The 27,758-nt window shown below is 40.1% G+C and overlaps 1 protein-coding gene across 2 annotated transcripts; it reads right to left on the bottom strand.

Annotated features, from left to right (window-relative positions):
* Positions 1-1,929: 1,929 nt before the first annotated feature.
* LOC129713478 (secretory carrier-associated membrane protein 2-like) lies at positions 1,930-27,618 on the bottom strand. Of its 2 annotated transcripts, XM_055662530.1 has the most exons (10): positions 27,458-27,618; positions 16,425-16,505; positions 14,063-14,158; positions 8,777-8,888; positions 7,891-8,019; positions 5,984-6,143; positions 5,666-5,767; positions 4,814-4,931; positions 4,200-4,381; positions 1,930-2,289 (listed from the first exon to the last, which is right to left on the bottom strand). In XM_055662530.1, the coding sequence occupies exons 1-9, from the start codon at positions 27,512-27,514 to the stop codon at positions 4,235-4,237; spliced, it is 1,002 nt and encodes a 333-aa protein (XP_055518505.1). In that variant the 5' UTR covers positions 27,515-27,618; the 3' UTR covers positions 1,930-2,289; positions 4,200-4,234. The 2 variants fall into 2 exon arrangements, with proteins under 2 accessions (XP_055518505.1, XP_055518503.1); XM_055662528.1 differs by having other exon boundaries at positions 1,930-4,381.
* Between the last annotated feature and the right edge of the window lie 140 nt (positions 27,619-27,758).

Here is a 27,758-nt window from a genome sequence, read left to right as displayed (position 1 = left end):
CTTGGAGGTTTGTCAGTTAATTGGCAAATATAAAATTGCCTCTGGGAGGGAATGCAAACGTGGGATCAAATAGAACTAGTGTGAATGGGTGATCGATGGTTGGCATGGACTTGGCAACTTGCTTCCACGCTGTATCTTTAAATAAATCACTCAATTTAGGATTGTATGAATTAAAGCCTCTTGACCAACATAGGCAATGGAAAACACTCTAGCACCAATTTTCACACTTCAGATCTTTTCAACTTTATAAGTTATATTAATCAGTGAAGAGGGAAGCAGTGTAATAGGACAATATCATAAAGAAGAGTCCATTCCCCCCACAAATGCTGCCTGGCCCACTGAGTTACTCCAGCTCTGTGTGCTTCACCATTAATTGAGGGAACGCATATTGCAGTTAATTCATCCATTCACCACTCTGTTCAGCTTTCCATTTTTCGCCCATTCCATTTTGTTAATCAGGGACATTTCATTGAGTTGAAGGCTGCACTGTCCCAAGATTAGTAGACAGAACAGTGCAGGCCAGGACAGGCCCTTCGGCCCACAATGTTTGTGCTGAACATGAATGTCAAGTAAAACTAATCTCGCCGACATGTTCCATGTCCCTCCATTCTCTGCACGTCCACGTGCCTATCCAAGAGAACCTTATGCCCCTGTTCCACTTAGGAAACCTGAACGGAAACCTCTGGAGAATTTGCGCCCCACCCAAGGTTTCCGTGCGGTTTCAGAAAGTTCCCGGTGGTTTTTGTCAGTCTCCCTACCCCCTTCCACTCCCTGCAACCTCCGGGAACCTTGGGTGGGGCGCAAAGTCTCCAGAGGTTTCCGTTCAGGTTTCCTAAGTGGGACAGGGGAATTTAACACCACTATTTGCCTCCACCGCCATCTCTGGCAGAAAAGGTCAGCAAAGAAATGACAAACTGTCATTCCAATATTTCACCATTGTGAGAATATCACAATTCAGTGGGTCATAATCCAGCAAACCAAGTGCTTCAAAGTTAAAGATGCAAAGAGCCTACCCTAAATGCTCAAAGTGACACGAAGCTACAGATGCTGGAATCTTGAGCATATACACAAAGTGATGGATGACCTCAACGAGAGAATTCTCTCCACAGATGTTGCCTGAACTGGATAAAACAGAATTATGCTTTGACTGAGAGACAGCCAGTTTAATTCCAGGAATATGTAATTACTGAACAATGCATTGAGATATTGTATGACTTATAACAGCTATATACCAAATAATCATTATCATCCCCCCCCCCCCCCCCCCAGTTCATTCCCATGATGACTGGATTCATATGCTGTATTTACAGGCGAATATTCTCTTGCGTAAATTTGGTGCGTGTGCAGATGTGGTGAAGATGTCGCTATTTAGAGCATACTGCACACCACTCTACACTGCGCACCTGTGGTACGAACTATGGAAAGACAAGTTTGCAGAGACTAAAGGCGGCATATAACGATGACATGAGAACACTGCTAAGGAAACCTAGATGGTGTAGTGCTAGTAATATGTTTGTGGCTGCAGGAGTCACTACTTTAGAAGCTACACGCTACGAATCCCAGCTGTGGAGACACTGGTATTGTAGTCTCGTTGTAGGACATTGATCATTCTTTTAATCTGTATTTTAAATTCATGTATTGTTTTTTTTTAAATATATAATTTATGATGCTTTTATAAGTGATATACTAAGATTTTAAATGTACTTTATAATATTTTTCAATATGCAATGCATTTTTATGTAATGTTGCCCCTTATCTGGACCTCGAGTCCGCAATAAAGTTTATTATTATTATTTATATATATTTCAGCTCCCCCTTTTTATTTTTGGGTTTAAATATTTGAAGGGGAGAAATGACATTAGGTTTGATGGAAAAATTAATTGCAGTTCACATAACATTTTCATGTCTGAAGAGCCAAGGAGCAACAACTAAAGAGATAAAGATTTTTATTGGAACACAAATGTTTTAGAGGACATTTGCATGGATTTATTTTTTAATATATTAACAGTAACAAGCTAACACCATACATTCCAATAGAAAGTTTGCTCAAGCAAATGAACATCCCACTTACATTTGTGAAAATCAAAAAAAAAATTACATCAGCTCACTTTGATATGATTTTAATACAATACTCAAATATAGGAGACAAGTCCTGTGAACCAAGAGCTCTGGAGCTAAAGGGTGACAGTCCCTAAAATGGACACTGCACTCATTTCTGTTTAGTTTTGTGCTAAGCTCATGTGCTCATATTCAGTTGGTAGTACAGCACCTGTTATATGCCAAACTAACCTGCAGGGAGGAAAAGAGAAATCTTTGTGAATAATTCAAAAAGAAAGTCTGCAGCTACATTTTCTATGTATTCTAACATTTTAGTGGCAATTGCACCAACGAGAGAGCACAATAAAATTGTTCACCCAAACTCGAGGATCTGAAGGATCAAGTCGGAGAAATTTCCTTGATCTGGGAGTATCAGTCATATCGACATTTGGAAAGGGACTGATACAACATGTTCGGAGCCATTCACTCCCCAGAGGCTAAATCACAGTCTGAACCAATATGCACACCTGTGACTTCCTATGGGCTTGCACTAAAGCTAGTTATCTGGAGACAGAGAGTGAGAGAGAGTGAGAAAGTGAGAGTGAAAAACAGGTACCATCAGGTATCCTCAGTTTCTCTTGTTACCGATGTTCTCTTGTTATCAAGGACAATGTTATTTTGAAGGGAGTTTCGTTAAAATGCAAAAAAGGAATAGAGAAAACAAAAATTTGACAGATAAAAACTATACAGTCTAGATGTTAGAAAGTAACTCAACGTAGTCCCCACCACAGGCACCCCAGTTTATTTAACAGCTGGTTATTAATTTTGTCAGCAGGGAACAGCACAACCATCTGCTAAACTCGCCAAAACCCTAAAATAGAGAGGAGCTTTGATAGTAGAGACAACACCATTTACAAAATCAGTATCAGAATGAGTAAATGCAGGCATTTAAAATGAGGTGATTTTTTTAAGATCCAAGTGAATTAAGACAAATTTAGTGAACTATAACATTCAGAGAAAACATTAAATCTGACCAATTAAATCCTTTAAAAAAAAAATCTGCCTTTAAATATTTGTTCCACTTCGCACCCCACAGAAATACTTCATTTTCAAAAGGAGGCTAATTTGAAGTGGTTCTTTCAAGCATGTTTTCTGAGCAGCTGCTATTTTGAAGGAAGAAAAAAAAGCCCATCCAATACTACTATTGCCTAAAAGCACACCTTTAAATATGCACCAAACTCAGATTAAAGAAAATTTATTATGACAATAACGAAAAAAAAAATCAAGATATTCATCAAATTAGGGCTGATTCAAAGAGTCAGGCTTTTTCAGCATCTGAGAATAGATCAGTTGATGCTTTATGTGTGGATATTTGCTCAGAAATGGAACAAAGTTCACCTGAACAGTAAAAAGCATCATAAATATGTTTTGCGCACTAATGTTTACTCATTGTTTGTGCAATTAAAAAACAATTCTGTGAAATACTAGCATGTTCTATTTTCAGTACCTGCTTGGCTTGCAGGGGTATGTATTTCCAGGCTTGTGTCTTTAAATACCTTTCTTTTCTTTAAATAGCCAAACATTTTGAACTTAATAAACGTCTATTTTTATAGAAAACCCTATTTTCGTAGATTATTTAAGCATGCACGCTGTATTGTCATAATGAGGCCTCTGATGTGACTTTTGTCACTAGTTTTTCCATGACAACAAGCGGACCACCATTCCCAAAACTGCTCACACCCAGCATTTCCCCACCAGGCTAAAGTGATGCTACAGAACACAGATCATCATCATACACCACATGGTGTTGATCAATACCTTCAAACACTAATAAAATGCAGTGTGTTGGATGAAGACAATTTTAAAAAGTCAAAGTTAGTTAATATTTACCCTTTTCTGTAAATGTACCTCTCCAATAATCAATACACTGGTCAATGATTCTTCATATACAAAATATGAAAAAAATACATACATAAATATAAATGTATTTTTCTCCCCCGATAGTTAAGCAGCTGTTTCCTTAAAGTAGGAAATGTAGAGATATTGTCAATGCATCTATTTGAAACCCTCTGATTAACGCCAAATATCTTTACCCCCTTATTAGGTAGACACACAAAATACACATATTGACCAATGAAAGTGCATCTTTATAAAGAACGTACAAATAGGAAAGCTTTGAGAAATAATTCTCAGTATTTTAGTTTCCCTGGAAGGTGCTTTGTGCAGCAGCTGATGCGGCTGTGGCTGCAGCATTGCGCACGGAGGGGTTGGTGAAGACTCCTTGCGAGAATTCTTCCTGCGCTCGCTGAAAACTAGCACCCGTCCTGCGGAATATCGAATGTACCTGGAAGAAAGGGAAAAAAGATTAATTCAGTCCCCCAGGTTCACAAACTGTACGGAGTTTGTACGTTCTGCCCGTGGGTTTTGTCCGAGATCTTCGGTTTCCTCCCACACTCCAAAGGCACACAGATTTGTAGGTTTGGCACACGTGTAAGTTGCTCCTAGTGTGTGTGTGTGTGTGGGATAGTGTTAACGTGCGGGGATTGTGGGCTCGGTGGGCCGAAGGGCTTGTTTCTGCATTGTATCTCAAAACTAAACTAATGCAGCTTAACAAAGAGTGGAGCATGGAGTTTGTAAGAAACAGTATACAAACAGGAGTAGATTCATCTTTTAGAAGGTGGATTTCCAGGCCAGAAATAGAAATGGACTACTAGAAATAGTCACGTCTGAAGCAACAAAGTATTGGCAAAGCATAATCTGAAGGGTGTATTCTTACCCTTTGCATCAGAAACAAACCAAGGGCTGCACATGCTGTGAAAAATGCTGCCACCACCATCATAACCACTGCCACAGCAATGTTCGTTGATGTCCAACTGAGAGCTGCAATCCAGCCACTGCAAAAAGAAATACAGTAGTTTAATTGGCAGCATGCTAATGTTTTCTTGCAGAACTAAAAGACCTTTGTTATAGCAAGAAGCAACCCATTCGCTAGACTTACAGTAGGTTCTAAATAAATTACAACATCATGCTACTTTCTAAAAAGTATATAAAGGAGAAGAAAACATTTTGGAGCTAATGTACGGAATATGACAATAAGCAACGTTTTGTTCCAACATTGTAGAGTACGATTACAGCCTGGCCGCTGACATGTAGGTGGATTCTGGTCGGCATGGACATCCTGATACATCATAAAAAATAGGTTCCTTTCATAAACTAGGGTACAGCCCCTATTCTCTAATCTACTTCATTACGGAGGTAGACAAAAGTGTTGGAGAAACTCAACGGGTGCAGCAGCATCTATGGAGCGAAGGAAATATGCAAGGTTTCGGGCCGAAACTCTCCTTCAGACTGATGAGCGAAGGAAATATGCAAAGTTTCGGGCCAAAACCCTTCTTCAGACTGACATTACTTCATTACGGACTTGGATGTATTCTCTAGGAACTGTTATGCTACATTGCTGGGAACTATATTCTGCATTGTGGTTTCTTTTTCTTTGGTCGACCCTTTGTGCTTGTATTTAGCTTGGTTGGATTCATGCACAGTATTATCCGATTTGATTAGATAGCACTCAAATAAAATATTTTCACTGTCCTCGGTATACGTGACATCAATAAAGGTAAACGCTTACCTGACACCCCAGTTGGGAATGCCGACTGCCTGAATGACATAGAGAGCTATTTGACAGAAGAACACGAAGAAGAAGAAAAAGAAGTTGAATGAACTGTCAGACCTGAAAAACAATTGGAAAAAAATTAGGCTTAGAACATTTAGCCTAAGTCTTGATTTTATGTTAAAAAATGTAGTAATAACTGTGCATAAGCTACCTCAAAAGAAAATCATTCCACACTTTGGAATATTTAAAAAAATATATTGTTGGAAATAAGTTTAAATTATTTCACCACTAAAAATTAGACAAACTTTGGATACATTAATAAAAATATCTTACCTGAAAGCCTTGTAAACTGGCCTGTACCAACACAGGAAGGCACAAGGAGTGAAGAGCAAAAACCACAAGATGGCCAAGCCAAAGTCGACTCCATGTTTAGCATCCTGAATAAATTCAGCCAGGCAAGCAAGGAGGTTCAAGAATAGTGTGATTGAATGAACTGTTGGAAGAACGAAAGGCCAAGTTTCAATCGGAGAGCAAAACATTGCAGATGCTGAAAATCTGTAATAAATCTTTAATCGAACTTTTCCGGACTTTATTGTGAACCAAACGTTATTCTCTTTGTACTTTATCTGTACACAGCTTGATTCTAATCATGTAAAGTCTTTCAGCTGACTGAATAACACGCAACACACAAAAGCTTTCCACTTTACCTCTGTATACGTGACAATAAACTAAACTAAAAATAATAAATGCTGGAAAATCACAATAGGCTGGGCAGTGTCTGTGGAGAGAATACACAGTTGATATTCTAGGTTGACGACCTTTCACCAGGTGAAGCTTTAATGTTCACACAATCACATTTGTTCAGGCCATCACTTCAAGAAACTTGGCTGCTGACATTCTAAAATCAACCAACTGTGAAATATATCATTCAGCTCATTTATTTGCAGACGATTGCTTTGAAAGCAGATGTCTAGCTCACATTATTTCCAACCACCACCTCAATTACTGTCACCTTTCACATTTCTTAAACAGCTAATATCTTAACAGGACTTTGAGTCAAGAGCGTTTTATTGTCATGTCCTGTATTCTTACCTGCAGCAGAACATGTCTGTAAACACAGTACAGTAGATACCATCATAAACAAGAAAAAAACAAAAGGTGCCACTTGAATATTGTTACTTATATGATGATTGAGTCATACAGCACAGAAAGAGGCCCTTTGGCCCAACTTGCACAGCCCCATCAATGCTAGTCCCACCTCCCCGCCTGCGATTGGCCCATATCCCTCTAAACCTTCCCTATCCATGTATCCTTGGTTTGGGAACTGCTCTGCCTAGGACAAGAAGGATCTGCAGAGAGTAGTGTGTTCGGCCGAACGCAATATGGGAACTACACTCGCCCCCCTGCTGGAACTATACATCAGAAGGTACAACTCCAGAGCCAACAAAATGGACTGTTCCAGCTTGTACGGTCAGGCAAACACCTCCGTTGCCATGCTGTGAAAACGGAGAGGTTGAGAAGGAGTTTCTTCTCAGTGGCCATTAGGACTGTAAACACCTATCTCTCCAGGGACTAACTTTACTGTACCTTTTTACTGTTGTGTCTTTTTAAAATTGCTGTTCTTTTTATTTTTTTCCTCCCACAAGTATGTAATATGTGACTATGTGTTTCTGTTCCATTCTGTTTTGTAGTTTTTTTTGCACAATCCGCAAGCATCGCCACTTTTCATTTCACTGCACATCTCGTATGTGTATGTGATGAATAAACTTGACTTTGATCTATCCAAATGTATTTTAAATGCTGTTATTGTACCTACTCATCTTCTTCCTCTGGGAGCTTGCTCCATAAACCCACTACCCTCTGTATGGAAAATGTTGCCCCACTGGTTCCTATAAATCATTCTCCTTTCACCTTAATTCCTCTACTCTGGGTAAAAGATTGAATTCACCCTATTTCCTGCATGATTTTATACACCTCTCTAAGGTCATCCCTCAGCCTACATATTAAGAAACTCAATCTTTCTCAGATTGATTGAGAACACAAACAGTTCTCTAATTTCTCCAGCTTGTGTTGCTGCCAAGCCCTTGAGGCTGGATCACCTAGCACACTGTAGATAGATCAAGGAAGCAAGTTGGGAGCTTCATCAGTGTCAGGCCCAGTCAGCAACGAATGCACCGTGGGAACCACAAACATTGTGATTTTTTTTTTTAAACTTGAGATAGTAAAATCTATACACTTACACATCCACAAATAGTACAACATTTTTACTGTCCTCTGGAAGCCTGCTGGGATCTCTGCTGCAAAGTCCTGGTAGAAGCATGGCTTGACGGGGCAGAACGATGGCAGAGGGGGCCAATTATTTCTTTTTGCTGTGCAGAAGAACAAAGAAACATTAGAAGAAAAACTTCCAGAAGTGTTAAAGAGGAAGGGTTTTCTAAAAATGACACAGGCCTCTAAAGTTCATTGAACTTAAAACTGTTAAGGTTTGATGAACTGCAATTGTTAATTCAAGCCTGGGGCCAGAACAATTTTTCATACATTATTCAATTCTAACTTCCAGGTACACAATGTTTCCAGTAAGGTGTGTAAATCTAACTACATTGTGCAATGCCTCCTCAAAACCATCCCAAGCATTAAAATGAAGGCTTAACAATCTTGCTGTGCACAGATGGTACTTAATCACCTCTGAAAATGGCCACAATTCAAGTGGAAGGAATTGTCCTTTTTTAAAAAAATGTTAATACATTTTGCTGAAATGCCTGTTTCTACTATACATATTTCATAACGGTTTGTTGCTCATTCAAGCTCTAAAGCATGGCAGAAAATATGAACAGAAACAGACTTGACCTGCTTTTCACCCGAGCAATGACAAAATTAGAATAGATGGCTAAAGTGTTAGGTTGTACGCATGCCTTTGAAAGGAATGGTGTAGATGAAGCTTTAGTAAAATAACTACACTCAGAAAGATGGATGAAGGTTTGAGTGGGGAAAATGGCCCCCAAGGCAGCAAAAGTCAAGAGAAGGAGCACATGACTAGAATATAATCGAAAAAGACCATAGATTAATTTATAGAGAATGATGAATGTTATGCATGGGCATAGGAATGCTAGATGAACCAATTCCTACCATTATAACTTTCATTTTTGAGTTCTTGTTCCTTGCGGTCTAGTTCAGCAGCTTTTCTCTCTAGCTCTTCCTGCTGTCGAAGCAGTACCAATTGTGCAGCTGAGACATTGGCCTGCGTTATTCAAGAAAAAAAATATTAAAAATGGCAATGATCAACATCTCCGCAGATAAATAAATCCCCCCCCCCTTACTAACCATTCAAATTCCCAAAACAATGTCCATGTGGCAGAGGCATGGGGAAATGTGTTGGAAGAAAACTGGATCCACCTCTGAGCTGTACAATTTCAACTTAAGACTGGTTCTGCTAATTCTCTATAAAACAAGCTTGGATCTCTACTAAAGAAAAATGGCCCATCAAACAGGTGAATGCGGTGGGTAGTGAAGAAGGGCTGCATTACGTGGAAGGAGTAAATATTATCTTTTTAAACTTTGGAAACAACATGGATAGGACAGGGTTGCTGCATGGATAGGACAGCTTTGGGGTGAATTAGACCAAAATGCGGGTAGGTGGGACGAGTATAGATGGGACATGTTGGACGATGTGGGCAAGTTAGGCTGAAAGGACAGTGTCCACACTGTATCACTATGACTCCAAATTAAAATTTAATTTACAGTCCAAAACTGATTAGCTGAAAGCTCAGCTCCCCCCCCCCCCCCCCCCCAAGCAAGTGACCTGCATGACATAAAGTAATACCAATTTAAACTTGTTTTTTTGATGGACACAGAACTATTCCAATAACTTGCCGACAATTATGGCTGGTCTATTAAGGATGGCATTACATTATGCCAGTGGGCCTTTATCTAACACGTCCCAATGCAAGACCTGTATTAGATAAAACCATATGGTAAATCAGGCACCATGCCATCAATGCAATACCTGTCACTGTCAACACACACAGCTGATAGAAAGGAGAGGCTCTGGCAGAAATAACAGTTCACAAACCTTTCTTCGATTATTGAAAGCTATTAAATTCAAGTTGATAAACAATCAGCATGTGATGAGATGGAGGAAGGATGGGGGGGGGGGGGGAAAGAGAAACAATATGATGAATGTTATGCCAAACATGATGAAAGGGAACTTCTAGTGCCTCCCCACCATCCATTTGAATAGTCACTTATTCAGTTGGGCATGAAGAGCAGAAATTACTGAAGCAATAAAGAAATCGGGTTACATTCTCAGTTTGAGTTATGTGCTTGAAGCACGTTGATACTAAGATAGGTACTTATTCAAACCAAAACAGTATGCAAGATCATTGATAAAATACAAAAACAGAAAAAGCGCATCAAAAACCAAGGTTATATTTAACATATCTGCCTTTTTAAATACTCAGTTAGCAAGCCTACCTTATTCTATCGTCCTTCTCACCTTGTCTTTACACTCGAAAGGAATTCCCCCTAATAACCTGCAGGTCTCTGAATACTTGTCATTGTTAATTGGAGTAGATAATGGATTGGATAAGGTAGTCAGAAACTTCCTGGCCTGATGCAACAGTAGTATCTGCAATACAAGCTAGAGAGTCTATTTCCATAATCTGCAACTGCTGAAAGGGCCCATCTCAAAAGTTCTCATTCCTCATCTAGTATGCACAATCATTGACACAAATCATGATCACTCTTGGGGAAACATACTAATAACCCAAATAGCAAAATACTAACTGTTTAGAGTGAATGATTGGAACTATGGAAAATCTACCATTCCAATCATCTAAATTGGGCAAATTTGCCAAATTTTCAAAAAGACTACAGCTAAAAAAAGAGGGTTATCTGTTGTATCAAAAATTGTATAACTTCCTAAAATAAAGTTGAAGTAAACTTTTAACTGGAGATTAAAAAAGTGAGCAGCCCCTGACAGTATCATTGAATACATTTGAAGCTAGATAGAACTTTTGAGAATGACTCCTGTTTTACTATAAAGACATAACATTGGCACTAAACTAAAAAAAACAGAAAATCTTCATAAATTACTATCTAAAATAATTCTGATCAAGTTTCAAAATTTAAGACTTACTTTAGATATAGTAATTAAGCAAATATACTCTTTCAACAAGGCTCTATCTTATAGATATCACTAAATATATTATTTGTTTGAATATATTCTATATTCTTTACTAGCTTGCAGCATAAGTAGAGGCAGTAAGCCATTCTGCAACTGGTTTCTGTTCTCGATTCAATGATCTCAAGGCCAATCTTTCACCTGGGCACCACTATCCTGAATGAACACAAACCCTCAATGCTTAGTCATACAGAAAGGAACAGACCCAATTTGCCCATGCCAACCAAGATACCCCATCTCCACTAGTTCTGCCTGCCAAAGTTTGGTCATTAAACCTTTCGTATCCATGTACCTGTCCAAATGTCTTTTAAATGTTGTTATAGTACTTGCCTTAACTACCTCATCATTGCCTTAATATCTTTTACTCTACATTTTAATAATAATCTGTGATTTAGTAAAAGTGTTCAGGGAGCCTTCACCATCTTCTCATGTAGAGAATTCCAAAGATTCACTACCCTTCGGGTGAAGACTTTTTCTAATTTCTGTTCCAATTGGCTGACACCTACTTTCGTGACTGTATCTTGATGGGCCAAATGGCCTAATTATAACCTTACCCCAGACTCAAAATACCCTAGAGTCAGCAAAACCCCAACTCGGCATCTCCATATGAAGTCATCTCTCATTTTTCTAAAATCAAATCAAAATCTCTTTGAGAACCAAGAATTCCGAAAAAATTTAGAACGTAGGTTAGAACCAAGAATGAATCAAGTGAACTTCAGATCACTCTCTCTATCACAAGTTTGCCTTGAGGGAGATGGATTTCCATAATATTCAAGGTATGGTCTCACTTGGGCTATAATCTCTCTACATTAAATAAAAATTCAACTCTTGCACCCTCACAACCAAAATTAGAGAAACCTAATTGTTTCCCCCGTTTTATTCCACTTTATACTTGCTTACTCACTCAACCTACCGCTACATGTCCACATCCTTGTTACAACCCACACCAGCCACCAGCACACTAGTCTACATCTGCACCAAACCTGTGATTTTTACACTCAACTTAATCCTTAGGGTTACAGATTGTGAACAGTCAGGGCCTCCACGCACCTATCCCAGCAGCACCCAACTGTTGTTGGCCACATCACAGGTGGGTACGAGCCAGCGTACAGGAGAGAGACAGAACATCTGGTGAGTGGTGCCGCGTCAACATCTCCCTCAACATTAAAAAGACCAAGTCTGAAGGGTCTCAACCCAAAACATCACCCATTCTCCAGAGATGCTGCCTGTCCGGCAGAGTTTTTCCAGCATTTTGTGCTTATCCAAGGAACTAATTATTGACTTAAGACCCCCCCCCACCACACCTAAACTGGCATGTGTGATAACATTTCAAACTCTCACCAGTATATTACCTCCAATCGCACATACTTCAACTTTGCTTGCAGCCTTTGTATGGTACCATGACCTGTGATGTGTGATGGATATTATTACCCGAATGGCTTCCTTCTGTGCAGTAACCATTCCATTATCTGATTAAGTATGCCAAAACTCCAAAATATCATATCCATATCTACTAGCTGCAACCTCAAAGACTCCCAACAAATTTGTCAACCATCATTTCCCTTTCATGAAACCATGTCGACTTTCACCACTCCTATTAATTTTTTCTAAATCACATGCCACCACTTTCCTAATAATAGGTTGTAGCAATTTCCTACTGATGCAGCAAGGTTAACTATAGTTCCCCATTTTCTCATTCCTAGTGTTGGTTAATTGTCTATGAAGTCGAATTCAGAAATAATACATCTCCACTGCAGGAATACAATCAAGAAATGGGACGAAAGAATAAATGGTAATAAGGGAGTTGTTTATTAATACTACACACAATTATGAGATGTCAACAAATTAAAAGGGATGCTTTAAGAGTTGTAAGAACACACAGAACTTGCTTGAACCACGGGACAATAAAACAACCTGAAATGTTAACTGTTTTTCATCCACAGATGCTGCCGGACTTGCTGAATGTTTCTAGCACTTTTGGTTTTATTTCAGATTTCCAGCATCTGCAGTTCGATTCAATGATGCTTCAACCTGTTCTTTGTATTATGCTGCATTTTTAGAATCTTTGTTGCACGTTGTAAACACCCAAGATTTATTTTCCTTCATTTACAGGCAAATAATTCCCAAGATTACTTTAGTTTAGTTTAGAGATACAGCGCGGAAACAGGCCCGAGTCCGCACTGACCAGCAGTCCCCACACGCTAACACTATCCTACACACACCAGGGACAATTTACGCTCATACCAAGCAAACCCGTACGTCTTTGGCGTGAGGGAGGAAATTAAAGATCTCGAAAACCCACGCAGGTCACGGAGAGAACATACAAACTCCGTATAGACAGCGCCCATAGCTGGGATCAAACGGGGTCTCCGAGCACTGTAAGGCAGCAACTCTACCGCTGCACCACCGTGCTGCCCAAGTATTATTATTTATTCAAACTTTTTTTCACATTCCTTTTAAGTCATGAAAGAGTCTGCCGTTAATGAAGCAATTTTTGATGGGTTGCTACTATTATAAAATAATATGAATGGTTGCAAATTAGTGCACAAAATTCTGTCAATAACAATGGCATGACACATTTGTTCTTCTGTGTTAAATATGGGATGAATATTGGTCTGAACATCAAGTAAATCTCCCTCACTCTTCCCTGACATAGTGTCACAGGATGTTTTGCTCCACTTGAGACAGCAGACAATCCCTCCTTTCAGTGTCTCATGTTAAAGATGCTCTGGAAGTGTAACACTCCCTTAATACTGTGTGAGCAGCCCAGATGTGTGTGGTTATTCTGCAGAATAGAACTTGAACCAGAACTTGAATCAGACTTAGGAGATGAGAGTACCCCACACAGAGCTACAGCTTGCCCAGCAATGAAAAACAGTTGGCTCGGATCAGATACACTCCCTCTCAAATACTTTTCATGGGTTTTTTAAATCTACCGTGGAAAATATCCAGTCAGAGTTAATTGATGTCACACAGGAGGGTAATTAATGGGGACCCCATGCTATGGATTAGGCAGGATCATTCATCCCCAGCTATGTGAAAGAATGTGCGTTCATCTGTGGTGTACATTGTTCTTATGGGTTGGTTCAATCTGTCAATTCACAGTTTGAATTACGTGAATTAAGTTAGTAAATACCACTAACTGAATTAAGTCAGCTTCTATTAAGATTTTATATTTATTGTGCATGTTAACTGCACAACAGAATTCCATAACATTCCATTATTTAGCATACCTGAGGACTGGGTTCCACTGTGGGCTGCAAGATTGCTGGCTGAGAAGGAGCAACCTTCGGTGCAGTTGGAACTTTGGTATCTGTTGCAGCAGGAGTCTAAAGAGTAAAAATAAAATTACGAACATACCAAGGTGCAAACTTTGAATTAAACATCATCAGACCCTTTCCACACATCGGGAATCAAATCTGCAATAAAGGTCATTTGTGATTGTAGAAAACATACAGTAAAACTAAAACTCATGTATACCATGCCTCATGTTGCCACAAGTTGTTTTTAAAGTGCACCCAGTGTTTATGAGCAGACACAGTAGCCATCTAATATCAGCAATGGCAAGCTACAAGCTGAACAAACAACTGTCACTTTGTTGAGAAGAGGAGGGGGAAGGAGCAACAATTTAGGCCTAGACAGCATGTGAATGTATTGCTTTCATTCGGATATTGTACATGACATGTTATGCCCATCTGAACCAGTCAAATATAATTAACTTATCCAACTTTATATAGCACTGAACGTTGAACGTCAGAATTCATTGGGCAACCAAAGTGACAAATACATTCTCTTATTCATGGTTCATAAATCGCTGCAGTATTATTAAAGCACAATTGTTGTAAATCTATATGTAGAATTGTTCTAACTGGTTTATTATAAATAATGAAGTTTTATTTTGCCTATTTGGATGTCATACACAAAACAATTCAATTAAAAACAATAATATAACGAAGAACGCAATAGATACCATAAGCACTAAACAATTTATTCTGTTCAGTGCTTATTGGGTTAAATCTATCTCTTTAGCAAAAATAGCTTTGAGAAATACTGTATTTAACAAAACCTTCTCACTTTATACAGTAAATAACAATCACAAATATAATCCTGGATTAGGTTCTTCTTCTTGCATATGGCATGCACAACCTAAAGTTGTAGGACAACTTGTTCTATTTGTTTTTGTTTGATTGTACACGCCGGGTTGATTGCATTCATCGAAACGGGGCCAACCATGTGAAGGTTGCAATCTCCCACCCCCTGGATTAGGTTAACATAAAATAACGTCATGTTTAAGAAGGAACTGCAGATGCTGGAAAACCGAAGGTAGACAAAAATGCTGGAGAAACTCAGTGGATGAGGCAGCATCTATGGGGCGAAGGAAATAGGCGACGTTTCGGGTCGAAACCCTTATTCAGACGTGCAAGTCATGTGCCTTGCACATTGGGGCCAATCTCCTGATTAAGTTAACTAATTTAAAACCAGAAAGTTAATAGGGTTCAACAATGGGCTTTGTGACCTGGATGACGAACAAGAAGAGAATATTCCCATGCTGAATAAACTATGTTGGAACTACATGCAACATAGCCATGTTTTCAGCCCCACACTCAGTGAAGTGTATAGAGCCAAGGTTGGTGGTGTGGACTGTACTCCTGGTGAGTAGCTAACATTTCTCAATAGGTTGGGAGCAAGAAATCAGGTAGGAGGAAAAAGTGAATGCATTATGTCAATTGATAAAAGTACACAAATGACACAGATCTAACAAAGCATGGGAATCACACCAATTATCGCTATCTAAGGAACATCTGGTAGTTATTTATATCAATGCTGGAACCTATTATTCCTCCAAATTATTTTAAAAATCCAATTTAGCCATGTGTGCGTGACTGTACTATTTGAAATTAATTTCACTAGCACACTGGACAAAACAACACACCCAACATTTAAAGTAAAACTACGGATAAACCCACTTTCAAAGTTAGACTTTTAATAATGTAAACGAAGACAAAATAAATAAAATAGGTATTAACATCGGAACCTATGACACAGAGGCTGCATGGTTTCCTGTCAAAAATCTACTTGCTGGTGACCTTACTTCCAGGGCCCACAGTCCCATTGAAATTCCACACATGTACAGGGAGAACGTGGGTGGGATCCAACATGTTTGGGTCCCTTCTCATGATTTTTATAAGATGGCCTAATCAATGATTGACAATTTGCATACCAAGCTTAACTGAGGGACTTCCAGTAGCTTGTGGTGTGCGGCAAGCTTAACCGACAAATTACCACCCTGTTCAATGCCACTCCCACCTGCTTCCTTCCCAGCAATCAACTGTTACTAAAAAATACATCTACCTGATGGGGAAACACTGCAACATTTCTGGATATCCCTCATCAGCTCAAGTTGAGAATTCAAGTGTTGTAGCCAAAAACATTTGTGCACAGAACATGTCTGAACAGTCACTTTGCTTTGGCAAATCTGCAGAAAACTGCCAATAGAAGTCTTCTACAACTCCTGAGCTAGGAAAAAGGACCACTGTTAAAGTTTGCTCCATGGACCTAAAATGAGGACAAGATATCATCAATGTTGAAACTTACCAGCCTGCTGTTCTCGGTGAATGGATTAAAATCATCAATACCTTGCTGGTTGGCATTAGTCAGCTGAGTTACCGAAGGATCCTGAGAAGGCAAAAAGAGGCTTGTGAGTTTAAATACTTTTGGATAAACACCGCCAATTTAAACAAGGTTCAATTTTCTTACTTCCCCAAAACACAGAATAAAATCTAGATTCATTCACAGATAACTATAAACTATAAAACAAAACTGATCTGGATAGATCGCTCAGATGAGTTGTTTAAGTGCTCATTATATTATTTCAATCATTTATTTGGCAATCTCTTCCTCTCTATCACTTATAAAACAAAATTGTAGGGCCTATTCCACAGAACAATAATAATGGGGAATAATTATACAAAGTAGAATGCCAAGCTGCATATTTTAGTCCATATCTTTATCCCAGCAATTTATGAAAGATTCTATCAGTGATTAAACATATCTCATTTGCTGGATCCCTTCTGGTCTCTTAGACAAGCCATTTTATTTTTAAAAGTGCCAGCTTCAATATTGAAGCGAGTATGAAACAACCATGCTTACTTGAACCAATTCTCATAGTGAAGGCAAAGATTGACAATTTAGAAGCCAAAAGCTTTCCTTCAGATCTAGGGTAGCATTGCCTGTACCACCATAACTGCAAGAATAGTTTATATATAATGTGCGTGGACACATATCCTCTGGCATCACTAAATGGCAACAGAGATACATGGTTGCTGCATTAAAATAATAAGTTACAGGTAGCCATCACCCTGAAGAGAAGAGTTAATAAATAACATTTTATTCTTAGTTTAACACTGTAGAGAGTATTCACGAGGAATACATGCACATCTATTCGCAAAATCTCTCCAGAATAAACAAGATCAGCGTAATTGAATGAGTTACATATGACTGGATGTCTATCCTCTGCCTCATGCAATTTAATTATACACCAGCATTATCAATTCAGCCTTGACTGTGAAGAATGCCAGCATAAAAAAAGTCTGAAACATGGCTCAAGGAGTAATCAGAGTTATTTAGCTGATATTAAGCAGTCTCTCTATATCATCATCTATACCTTTCGTTTCCCTTATATTTAACCAGTCTGAAGGGTCTCGACCCAAAATGTCACCCATCTCTCCAGAGATGCTGCCTCTCCCGCTGAGTTACTCCAGCTATTTGTGTCTATCTTAAGTAGTCAATGGTTTAATTCCAAATTTTGCATCCCAGTTTTCAAAACACTCCACGGTTGCCATCGCAATCTCCTCCAGTCCTACTCCATTCAAGAGGTACCAGTTTTCACAATCATTGTGCATCCAGAGGGTCAATCACTCCACATTGGAACCATCTCAACAGCTGTAAGGATGGCGAGTTCTGTAACTCCCCTCATCATCTTCAAGCAACTCCATTAATTCCAAGTCTATTTCAATTTGGATTAGGGGGGCGAGTCTCTTAACCCCTGCTTGATCATACAAAATGACAGTAGAAGTTGTGAGGCAGTTGCACAGTGGGACATGCATAAGCCGTCACTGGGTGAAGACATCCCTCCCCCACCTTCTCTGCAAGTTAGAGCTAACTTAATTTTCTCCTATTCCCAGTCATGTCGAGGGGACAAATTCTTCCAGTTTTGACATGTAAGATGCAGGGATGATGTTTCCCTGGATGGACCTCTAGAACTAAGAGTCTCATTCTCAAAATAAGTGATCAAGCTTGGAAAAGTTACAATGAGTTAAACTATCATCCCATGATATCCTTGACTGGCAAAGCAGGTGTAAGGAATTAAATGGTCTACTCCTTTTTGCTTATGCTTTGTGTCTTTAGCCCAGTTTGGGTCACTCACATTAATGTAACTTGGCATAAATGATAATGCTGCTCATAGGCATATTCGCTGCATTAAAAACACTATAAAAACAGAATTTAGGTATTGAAATTGAAAGAATGGGTCGGCTGGGCCTGTGTTCACTGGAATTTAGAAGAATGAAAGGGGATCTTATAGAAACATAACATTCTTAAAGGATTGGACAGGCTAGATGCAGGAAAAATGTTCTCAATGTTGGGGATGTCTTCAACCAGGGGTCAGTTTACGAATAAGGGGTAGGCAATTTAGGACTGAGATGAGGAAAATTGTGTTGTGAATCTGTGGAATTCTCTGCCACAGAAGAAAGAGTTAGATGTAGCTCTTCGGGCTAAAGGAATCAAGAGATATGAGGAAAAAAAAAAAGCAGAAACGGGGTAATTGTTTTAGATGATCAGCTATGATCATATTGAATGGTGGTGCTGGCTCGAAGGGCCAAATGGCCTACTCCTGCACCTATTTTCTATGAAATGTTATGCATTTCCTGAAAGGCCACACTCCGACTTTGGCATAGCAGCAATGAATGTAGGGTGGTGCAATAAGTGCCACCAACACCAACATGCAGACATAGCATTGGAATGTTTGAGCAGGAACCTTTCCCTACTGATAAAACTGATCCAATGTTAGCTGCATCGTCCCACATCAATCAGCTGTGTATTTCAAAACACCTAGAGTTATTGTAACCCAATTGACAAGCTGCTTGCAAGTCACAAAATCCAGTACCAGTTGCTACTGGAAAACAAAACCAGTGTAAAATCAAATGTTTAGTGCAAACGCTACTGGAAAATTCCAGTGTCAGGTCGAAGTCCTTCAAAAAATCCAGTGGCATCCAAGATTACAACTCAATTCCAATTGTTGATCATTTTAAGCATCAACCTAATCGCGGGGTGTCACCAGGGGGTCACCTGTATGGTCGTGAGTGGTCGCCAGGGGGTCGCCTGTATGGCTGCGAGAGAAAACATTATGTATAAAATAGTAAACAGAACATGCCACAGGAGAGAGATAGAGGGATTTAATTGGTTTGTCGATTTATTTGAAGTTATGGTTTAGTAGCTTAATGAATCAACTGATGTGTGGATAGACACAAAATGCTGGAGTAACAGCAGGACAGGCTGCATCTCTGGATAGAAACCTTCTATCCAGAGATGCTGCCTGTCCCGCTGAGTTACTCCAGCATTTGGTGACTATCTTCGGTGCATACCAGCATCTGCAGTTCCCTCCTAGGGACACAGATAAAGCATGATCGGTTATATACTTAGTCTGCTCTGAATTACTAAAAGGTAGCTGCAATTGGGTATATCTCAATGGGGCTGAGGGCAGAGAGGGGGAGGTGAAGAAAGCAAAATGAGTTTGTCTGAAGAAGGGTCTCGACCCGAAACGTCACCTATTCCTTCTCTCCAGAGATGCTGCCTGTCTCACTGAGTTGCTCCAGCATTTTGCGTCTACCTTCGATTTAAACCAGCATTTGCAGTTCTTTCTTACACACAAGTTTTTTTAAATCATTGTTCAGTGCTGAAGTTTCTTTAAAAACATCAAACAAGAATGGAATTGAACCTGGCTGTGGCAGTCAGAGTCAAACAAGTCACTAAATATCTTTGCCAAGATTCATGCGACGAATAGACTGAAAAATCATGGTGTAAATACAACAATATGATAAAATTCATGGGCACACACGGGACCGCATATTCTGGAATTAGAACAAAACCAAACTGAAGAAGAAACGCAGTAGATCGAGCAACATCTGTGGTGGGAAGATATGTAGAGTTGACCCGAAAAATTGGCATCTCGACAGAGTGAAGAGGAGTAAAACAGGACCAGTAAGGTTGAGACAGGGGTTACAGGGGTTAGGGTGGTCAGATTGGCAGGTGGAGTCAGATTGGGGAGGGCGACAGAAGCTGACAAAGGAAAGGGCCGATGGAAATGCAGATGGAGATGGAGTCTTCCTTATCACTGTCTCTCTCTCCCTGACACTCATTCTGAAGAAGGGTCTTCTATCCAGAGATGCTGCATGAGCCGTTGAGTTACTCCAGCATTTTGTGTCTATCTAAAGAGCAGACGGAGCCAGGTGGGGCGGACACAAATGCCAGAGGGTGATTAACAGGAGCATAAAGGCAACCGGTTCTGAAATCAGATAAGAAAGGTGATGGTGGGAACTATTAGAGAGAGGTGAACGGCATAAGTAACCAACAGATGGGGAGGAGATCGGTGGGTGTAATGCGTGCGTAGGAGGTGGATGAGCTAAAAGGAAGAGGGAGACGAATGTGAGGGGACCAGAGGCGGATTGGATGGAATTTACCAGACACAAATTCACATGTATGTCCATGTGCAAAGATAGCATTGGTACAGTACACAATCTTAATAGTTTGCATAAAGCCGTGATTTATTTTTCATGGGATACTTAAACCTGCACAGAATTGTTATATTTCTCCAGTAGGTTGGAAATTACGGAGGAAATAAGGTAAAATGAAGCGTAAACTAAAGTGAATATTTTTAAAGCATCACACCAAAAATCAATTTCATATTGTTCTTTCTTGGGAGTTAACTAGATTATTTTGTGTAGTTGTACTTTGATAGGTCTGCAACTTTATAAATAATGATACAGAATTAGAGCGTTAACTGTGACTTTTTCAATTATTAATGAAACGCCCTTTAAATGTATTTGAAATAGTTTATTTGTTTTTTGGGATGTGGGTATCATGGGAAAATGTACCATTTATTGACCATACCTAATTGCTAAGACAATGGTGGTACTGATAAGCCACCTTCATGAACTGCTGCAGTCCTTCTTGCGAAGGTGGTCCTCACTGTTCTGTTCAATAACAGGATTTATACACAACAGAGAAAAGGCAATATATTTCCAATGCAGGTGTGCAATTTGGAGGGGAACCTGCAAGGGCAAATATCCCTCATCTGCCTTCCGATTTTATTCGAGATATTACAAGGCATTGTCTTAAAAGCTTAGGAATGCATTTTATAGATGGCACCCACAGCAGACATTGTGCAACACTAAAGGAATACACATTTGGGGGATTGAATGGATTGCCAATTCAACTTTCCCCTGGATGGTGTTGGAGTTCTATCTTCAAGGCAAGCAAACAGCATTACATCATGCCACGCAGGTGGTATAAAGGCTTTGTGGTACCAGGAAGCAAGCTCCTTAACACAGGATGCTCAACCTGACTTGCTCTTGTAGTTATACTACACATGCATTAATCGGCAAAGACAGTGGTTAGTCCAGTTTAGTTTCCTTTGGGATCTTCCATAATTACTGATAATTCAGTGGTGTTCATTAAGGATAGGTTATTAGGCGTCTGTCTGGAATTTGTGGCATACGTTATCAGCCCACATCTGAACGGTGGCTTAGTCCTACTGTATTCAGTCAGATAAAGCTTACATTTTCCCATTCATATCTGTTTTATCAAGAAACCTTGATGCGACAATCAAGTATAGCCTTTGTGTGAAAGGAAGACTTGCTCTCTCATCTCTAAAATTCAATGGTTTGATCCAAGGTTGAGGTGAGGTATTCAATTTATCCAGTTTTTTGTTAACACAACAATTGAGCAAATTTTCACATCAATGAAAAATGCCAGTTTTTAAAAATTGTACTGGAACGGTATTGCAACAGCTGGACCACTCTTCAGTACTGCGGCTGAGATGTCATGAACAATGAAGATGCCGGTAGCATGGTGAAATTAATCACTATGTAATGAAAAATATGAATCACTGCATCTTGATAGAAAGGCTAAGGGACAATATAATCTAAATTTGACTGTTATAACAGCAGATACCAGAACAGAAATCAGCAAGCATCTGTGTATATTTTGCTGAAAGGGGTGCAGCAGATTGTGAAATTCATTATAAGCAGAGGCATGGAGTATATGAGCAAGGAAGAAACTGTGGCAGAACTGAAGCACTGTGTCCAATTCTGGGCCCCATACTGCAGGAAATAATGAAAGGGTACCAAATAGATTTACCAATTGACTTAGAAGGTTACTTTGATTTATTTAAATGAAATGAAAAGTATCTGAAAGGAAAGAATTTGCAAGGCTGCAGACATTGTGCAACACTAAAGGAATACACATTTGGGGGATTGAATGGATTGCCAATTCAACTTTCCCCTGGATGGTGTTGGAGTTCTATCTTCAAGGCAAGCAAACAGCATTACATCATGCCACGCAGGTGGTATAAAGGCTTTGTGGTACCAGGAAGCAAGCTCCTTAACACAGGATGCTCAACCTGACTTGCTCTTGTAGTTATACTACACATGCATTAATCGGCAAAGACAGTGGTTAGTCCAGTTTAGTTTCCTTTGGGATCTTCCATAATTACTGATAATTCAGTGGTGTTCATTAAGGATAGGTTATTAGGCGTCTGTCTGGAATTTGTGGCATACGTTATCAGCCCACATCTGAACGGTGGCTTAGTCCTACTGTATTCAGTCAGATAAAGCTTACATTTTCCCATTCATATCTGTTTTATCAAGAAACCTTGATGCGACAATCAAGTATAGCCTTTGTGTGAAAGGAAGACTTGCTCTCTCATCTCTAAAATTCAATGCTTTGATCCAAGGTTGGGGTGAGGTATTCAATTTATCCAGTTTTTTGTTAACACAACAATTGAGCAAATTTTCACATCAATGAAAAATGCCAGTTTTTCAAAATTGTACTGGAACGGTATTGCAACAGCTGGACCACTCTTCAGTACTGCGGCTGAGATGTCATGAACAATGAAGATGCCGGTAGCATGGTGAAATTAATCACTATGTAATGAAAAATATGAATCACTGCATCTTGATAGAAAGGCTAAGGGACAATATAATCTAAATTTGACTGTTATAACAGCAGATACCAGAACAGAAATCAGCAAGCATCTGTGTATATTTTTCTGAAATTGGTGCAGCAGATTGTGAAATTCATTATAAGCAGAGGCATGGAGTATGTGAGTAAGGAAGAAACTGTGGCAGAACTGAAGCACTGTGTCCAATTCTGGGCCCCATACTGCAGGAAATAATGAAAGGGTACCAAATAGATTTACCAATTGACTTAGAAGGTTACTTTGATTTATTTAAATGAAATGAAAAGTATCTGAAAGGAAAGAATTTGCAAGGCTGTATGGTGAGAGTAGAATAGAGTGCAACAAAAAAAGTCAGCACAGACAATGTGATGTTGGGTAGACTGTCCAATTTTACCCTTTTTCTGCTTTGACATAGCAACTTTGAAGCCTTTCAGGCCATTTTAAGGGGTAGGGAGTCACACGACCTCAGCTGTGGAGAATCTTATCTTACACTTCTGCTTGTTGAAACTGAAATTTAAGTCTTCTCCTTAGTCCATCTTAAGAGAAAAAACTTTACAGCCGTTAAATAAATATTCAAAAGTGTGTAATTGAATACACACAGTACATTGCTAGAATTTCAATCCAATGTGCCAAATACATGCGCATGTTTTTAAATGCAAAAGTATAGCCTCTCTGGAAGCACCTAAACTTTGGAAAATATGCATCTAAGTCCAAATGAAAAGCATTTTTGCAGCCTAGCTGCTAAATTCTGAGACGTGAAATAATGGAAAAAAAATCCCAGACAATGATATCACTGGGGAATCCAATCGAAGAACATAGATCTACTCCAGATGCAATGAGCTTTTACTAATTGTTCACCTGACCGTGTTCCTCCTTTGCTGCCCTACTTCTTCTGCTATTATGTAACAGTTGGGGTCAAGGAAAGAGCATTCACATCATGGCCCTATTTCCACCAATCTTTCCACCACCACGCACAAGAAGCGCAAGATGCAACTGTATGCAGATGCCGAGAAGGGTGTTCAGCTCTAGTTGAACAATTTCTAATCTTGTGATGCGGACTCGATAAAAAGACTTAACAGTTAATTCTATAATCCCACTGTGCTTGCTGACTGGTTGCATCATGGCCTGGTTGGGTAATGGAAACACTCAGGGGGCTGCAGAAAGTGGTAAACATTGTCCAATCCATTACAGGTACTGACTTCCCCACCGCTGAAGGTGGCATTGCCTCAAAAAGGCAGCTAGTATCATCAAAAGACACACACCATCCTGGCCATGTTCCCATCTCTCTACCATGAAGGTGGTTGTACAGAAGCCCGAAAACCATTACATTCATGTTCAAGAACAGCTTCTTCCCAGCACCAATCAGGCTCTTGAACATGGCACAATACTAACTAACTATAATCTACTATGGATTTTGGACTGATTGCACTATAGAGTTTGATTTTGCACTATTACTGGGCCTGGTATTGTATTACTGATGATCACATATTTATTTGTCTGTTATAGTGTTAATGGGCCAAGTAAGAATGTTATTGTTCCATAGTCAGTACATATGTCAATTAAACACTCTCGACTTGTTTTAATCACCACTAACATAAGAGTTTTGAGTTCAAACCAGGACCCCATTTATGAATTTCATGATTTTTATCTCCTTTCAATCCTCAGTAAATTTGGATTTACTCAGAATTTCCTGCCTGTATCCTATTCGGTACCAAGTCACACACACCACCACCCAAGGTAGACAGAAATGCTGGAGAAACTCAGCGGGTGAGGCAGCATCTATGGAGCGAAGGAAATAGGCGATGTTTCAGGTCCCGACCCTTCTTCAGACCACCACCGCCACCCAGGTTTGTTAACCTAGCTGGTTCAATGTTGAGTAATGCATTAATTATACAACAACGATCCCAGTTTTCATGCTCTACTTTACAGCCTCACGTTACTCCAACTCTTGAATTGTCATTTAACGATGGTGCCGTAGTTTCAGATTCCTTGACTAGGCTCAGGAATTTCCTCCATGAGCGTTTTCTTTATTCCTTCATTCTCAATTGATCTTTGTGGTTCAATGTCAAATTTAATCCAACGCCTATATCTCTCGATATCACCGTCTATATCTCTCGTTTCCCCTTCCCCAAACTCAGTCTGAAGAAGAGTCTCGACTAAACCCACCTATTCCTTTTCTCCAGAGATGCTATCTGACCCGCTGATGATACTAAATTCACAAAACATTGATGTCTTACTTTCTTCAAAAGCACCATATCCAGCACTGAAACAATTTTAAGATCTTTATGGTATTTGGAGGCAGAAATACAGGTCCACATATAATGGTATAGATAAATACCATAATAAATTAGGGGTAGTTTACAAACAAAATAGAATTAAAAAGTAGAACTGGACAATTTAAGTCAATTTGTAAATAAGGATGCAGCAACATTTCTACGTCAAGGAAGTGATGAAATAAAATAGATCACACATAGTCCCACAAACAGTTGTGATCATAAAATGCATTGAAGATGGATAAAAAATAAGGTGATTATACCGAATAATCAGGAAATAATAAATAGTCCGAGTCTTCTCTGGAAAAGGATAAAATAGGTGTGCAATAAGTTGAAATAATGAAAAAATTTGATTAGGTAAACATAGATAAACAAATCTAAAGTTAAGAGAAATTTATTTGCCCAGCATACAGTGAGGAGGTGGTATTAACTACTCGATTGTCAGAGTGGCTTATGATGGCAAAAGGTAAGCAGGGTAAGAAGAAGGACAAGTAACGTAATGACATATTGGCTGGAAGACACCAAAAGCAGGCAACCAAAAAGCAGATAAATAAACTTAAGATGCTGATAATCTGAAGAACAAAGACTCTGCAAGTTATACAGCAGTTTTGGAGATCAAAACAGTCAACGTTTCAGTTCAAGGCAGTTTCATTACAAAAGCTAGAGTTCTGCTGAATAATGATAAGGGATTCTAACTGCATCGCCAGATATAGTGACTGTGACAAAAACTCTCAGTCTGAAGAAAGATCCCAACCCACAACATCATCCGTCCATTTTCTCCAGAGATACTGCCTGACCTGCTGAGTTACTCCAACACTTTGTGATTCTCTAATACCTGTGCATTTTGTCTTGATTTCTGAATGCTTCGTTCCTATGTTGCAAATCCGTGCAAAAATAATCCCAAATGATACTTCATTTTAAAGAGCAACTCTAGTTTATTTTAAAAAAAAATGACGACATGAAGGAATGGGTGTGGACGTTACTCAAACTCTGGGATTGGCCTTTCTTAAGGAGTGCGCTGCACCTGTTTCCTGCTTCACTTTAAACCCTTGATAGATACAAAATGCTGGAGGAACTCAGCGGGTCAGGCAGCAATCTCGAATGGGTGACGTTTCGGATCGAGACCCTTCTTCAGACTGCAAGTGAACTAATCCAGCATTCTGTGACAATCTTCGGCTTAAACCAGCATCTGCAGTTCCTTGAATAACTCAGCGGGTCAGGCTGCATCTGTAGAGAGAAGGAATGGGTCTGCTCCACTGAAAATGTAAACCAGCATCTGCAGTTCCTTCCTACCCACTTTAAACCCTGGTCATGGTCAGGTTCACACTCTAAATTAGAAGGAACTGCAGATCTCTCTACAGATTTGGGGGAGAGGGGGAAACAAGTTTTGGAGGAGAGGGGGAAACAAGTTTTGGAGGAGAGGGGGAAACAAGATTTGGAGGAGAGGGGGAAACACGTTTTGGAGGAGAGGGGGAAACAAGTTTTGGAGGAGAGGGGGAAACAAGTTTTGGAGGAGAGGGGGAAACAAGTTTTGGAGGAGAGGGGGAAACAAGTTTTGGAGGAGAGGGGGAAACAAGTTTTGGAGGAGAGGGGGAAACAAGTTTTGGAGGAGAGTTTTGGGGGAGAGGGGGAAACAAGTTTTGGAGGAGAGGGGGAAACAAGTTTTGGAGGAGAGGGGGAAACAAGTTTTGGAGGAGAGGGGGAAACAAGTTTTGGAGGAGAGGGGGAAGCAAGTTTTGGAGGAGAGGGGGAAACAAGTTTTGGAGGAGAGGGGGAAACAAGTTTTGGAGGAGAGGGGGAAACAAAAGCCTGACTCTGTCAATGAAGGCTACAGGACCCTTTTTCGCCAATAACTTTTGCACTAAAAGTTTTGTCCGACAGGCAAAGGCTGTGCCGCGACAATCTAACTTGATCAACCGCCTGGCCACGTCCCGCCCACTTTGGGGGCCGGGTCGACCACGGGCTGCCTCTCCATTGGCCGAGCGCCCCGTCAATCACCAGCCAGCAAGTTAGGTTTCGCTCGAGAACGGCTGAGGCCCAGCCGAACATTTCGTTTTGACCATCGATCGACGAACGAACGAACGAACAAACGAACGCGAAAGCGCGGCGGCTTTCTCTACCTGAAAGGGGTTTATTTCCACCGGGTCCGCGAACGGGTTGGCGTCGAACTCTGTCATGTTTGTTGTTGTCTCGGGGCCGTCGAAGTTAGCGGACAACTCACTCTCTCTCGCTCGCTCTCACTCCCGCCGGCCCCCCCGCCCCCACCGGCTCGCGCTGACTTCCTGACGCCCGACGGGTCCGGGCAGCGCGCACGCGCGAACTACCCTCCCCCCCCACCTACCTCCCTCCAACAAGCCCCGCCCCCCGCCCACTGTGACGTCACAATAAAGGGCGTGGCGGAGAGGGGGGGGGGCCTCGGCG

Source organism: Leucoraja erinacea, chromosome 36, assembly GCF_028641065.1.
Source record: "Leucoraja erinacea ecotype New England chromosome 36, Leri_hhj_1, whole genome shotgun sequence".
In the NCBI taxonomy this organism is placed as follows: Eukaryota; Metazoa; Chordata; class Chondrichthyes; order Rajiformes; family Rajidae; genus Leucoraja; species Leucoraja erinaceus.
Note: the sequence above shows the minus strand (reverse complement) of the source record. Positions and strands in the feature narration are given on the sequence as shown.

Coding starts and splice junctions, on each gene's coding strand:
- LOC129713478 (XM_055662528.1), bottom strand. CDS start 27,514: ATGACAGAGTTCGACGCCAACCCGTTCGCGGACCCGGTGGAAATAAAC. Junction 5,768..5,983: donor CCAGTTTACAAGGCTTTCAG/GTAAGATATTTT, acceptor ATTGTTTTTCAG/GTCTGACAGTTCATTCAACT. Junction 4,932..5,665: donor ATTCCCAACTGGGGTGTCAG/GTAAGCGTTTAC, acceptor TTCTTTTTGCAG/TGGCTGGATTGCAGCTCTCA.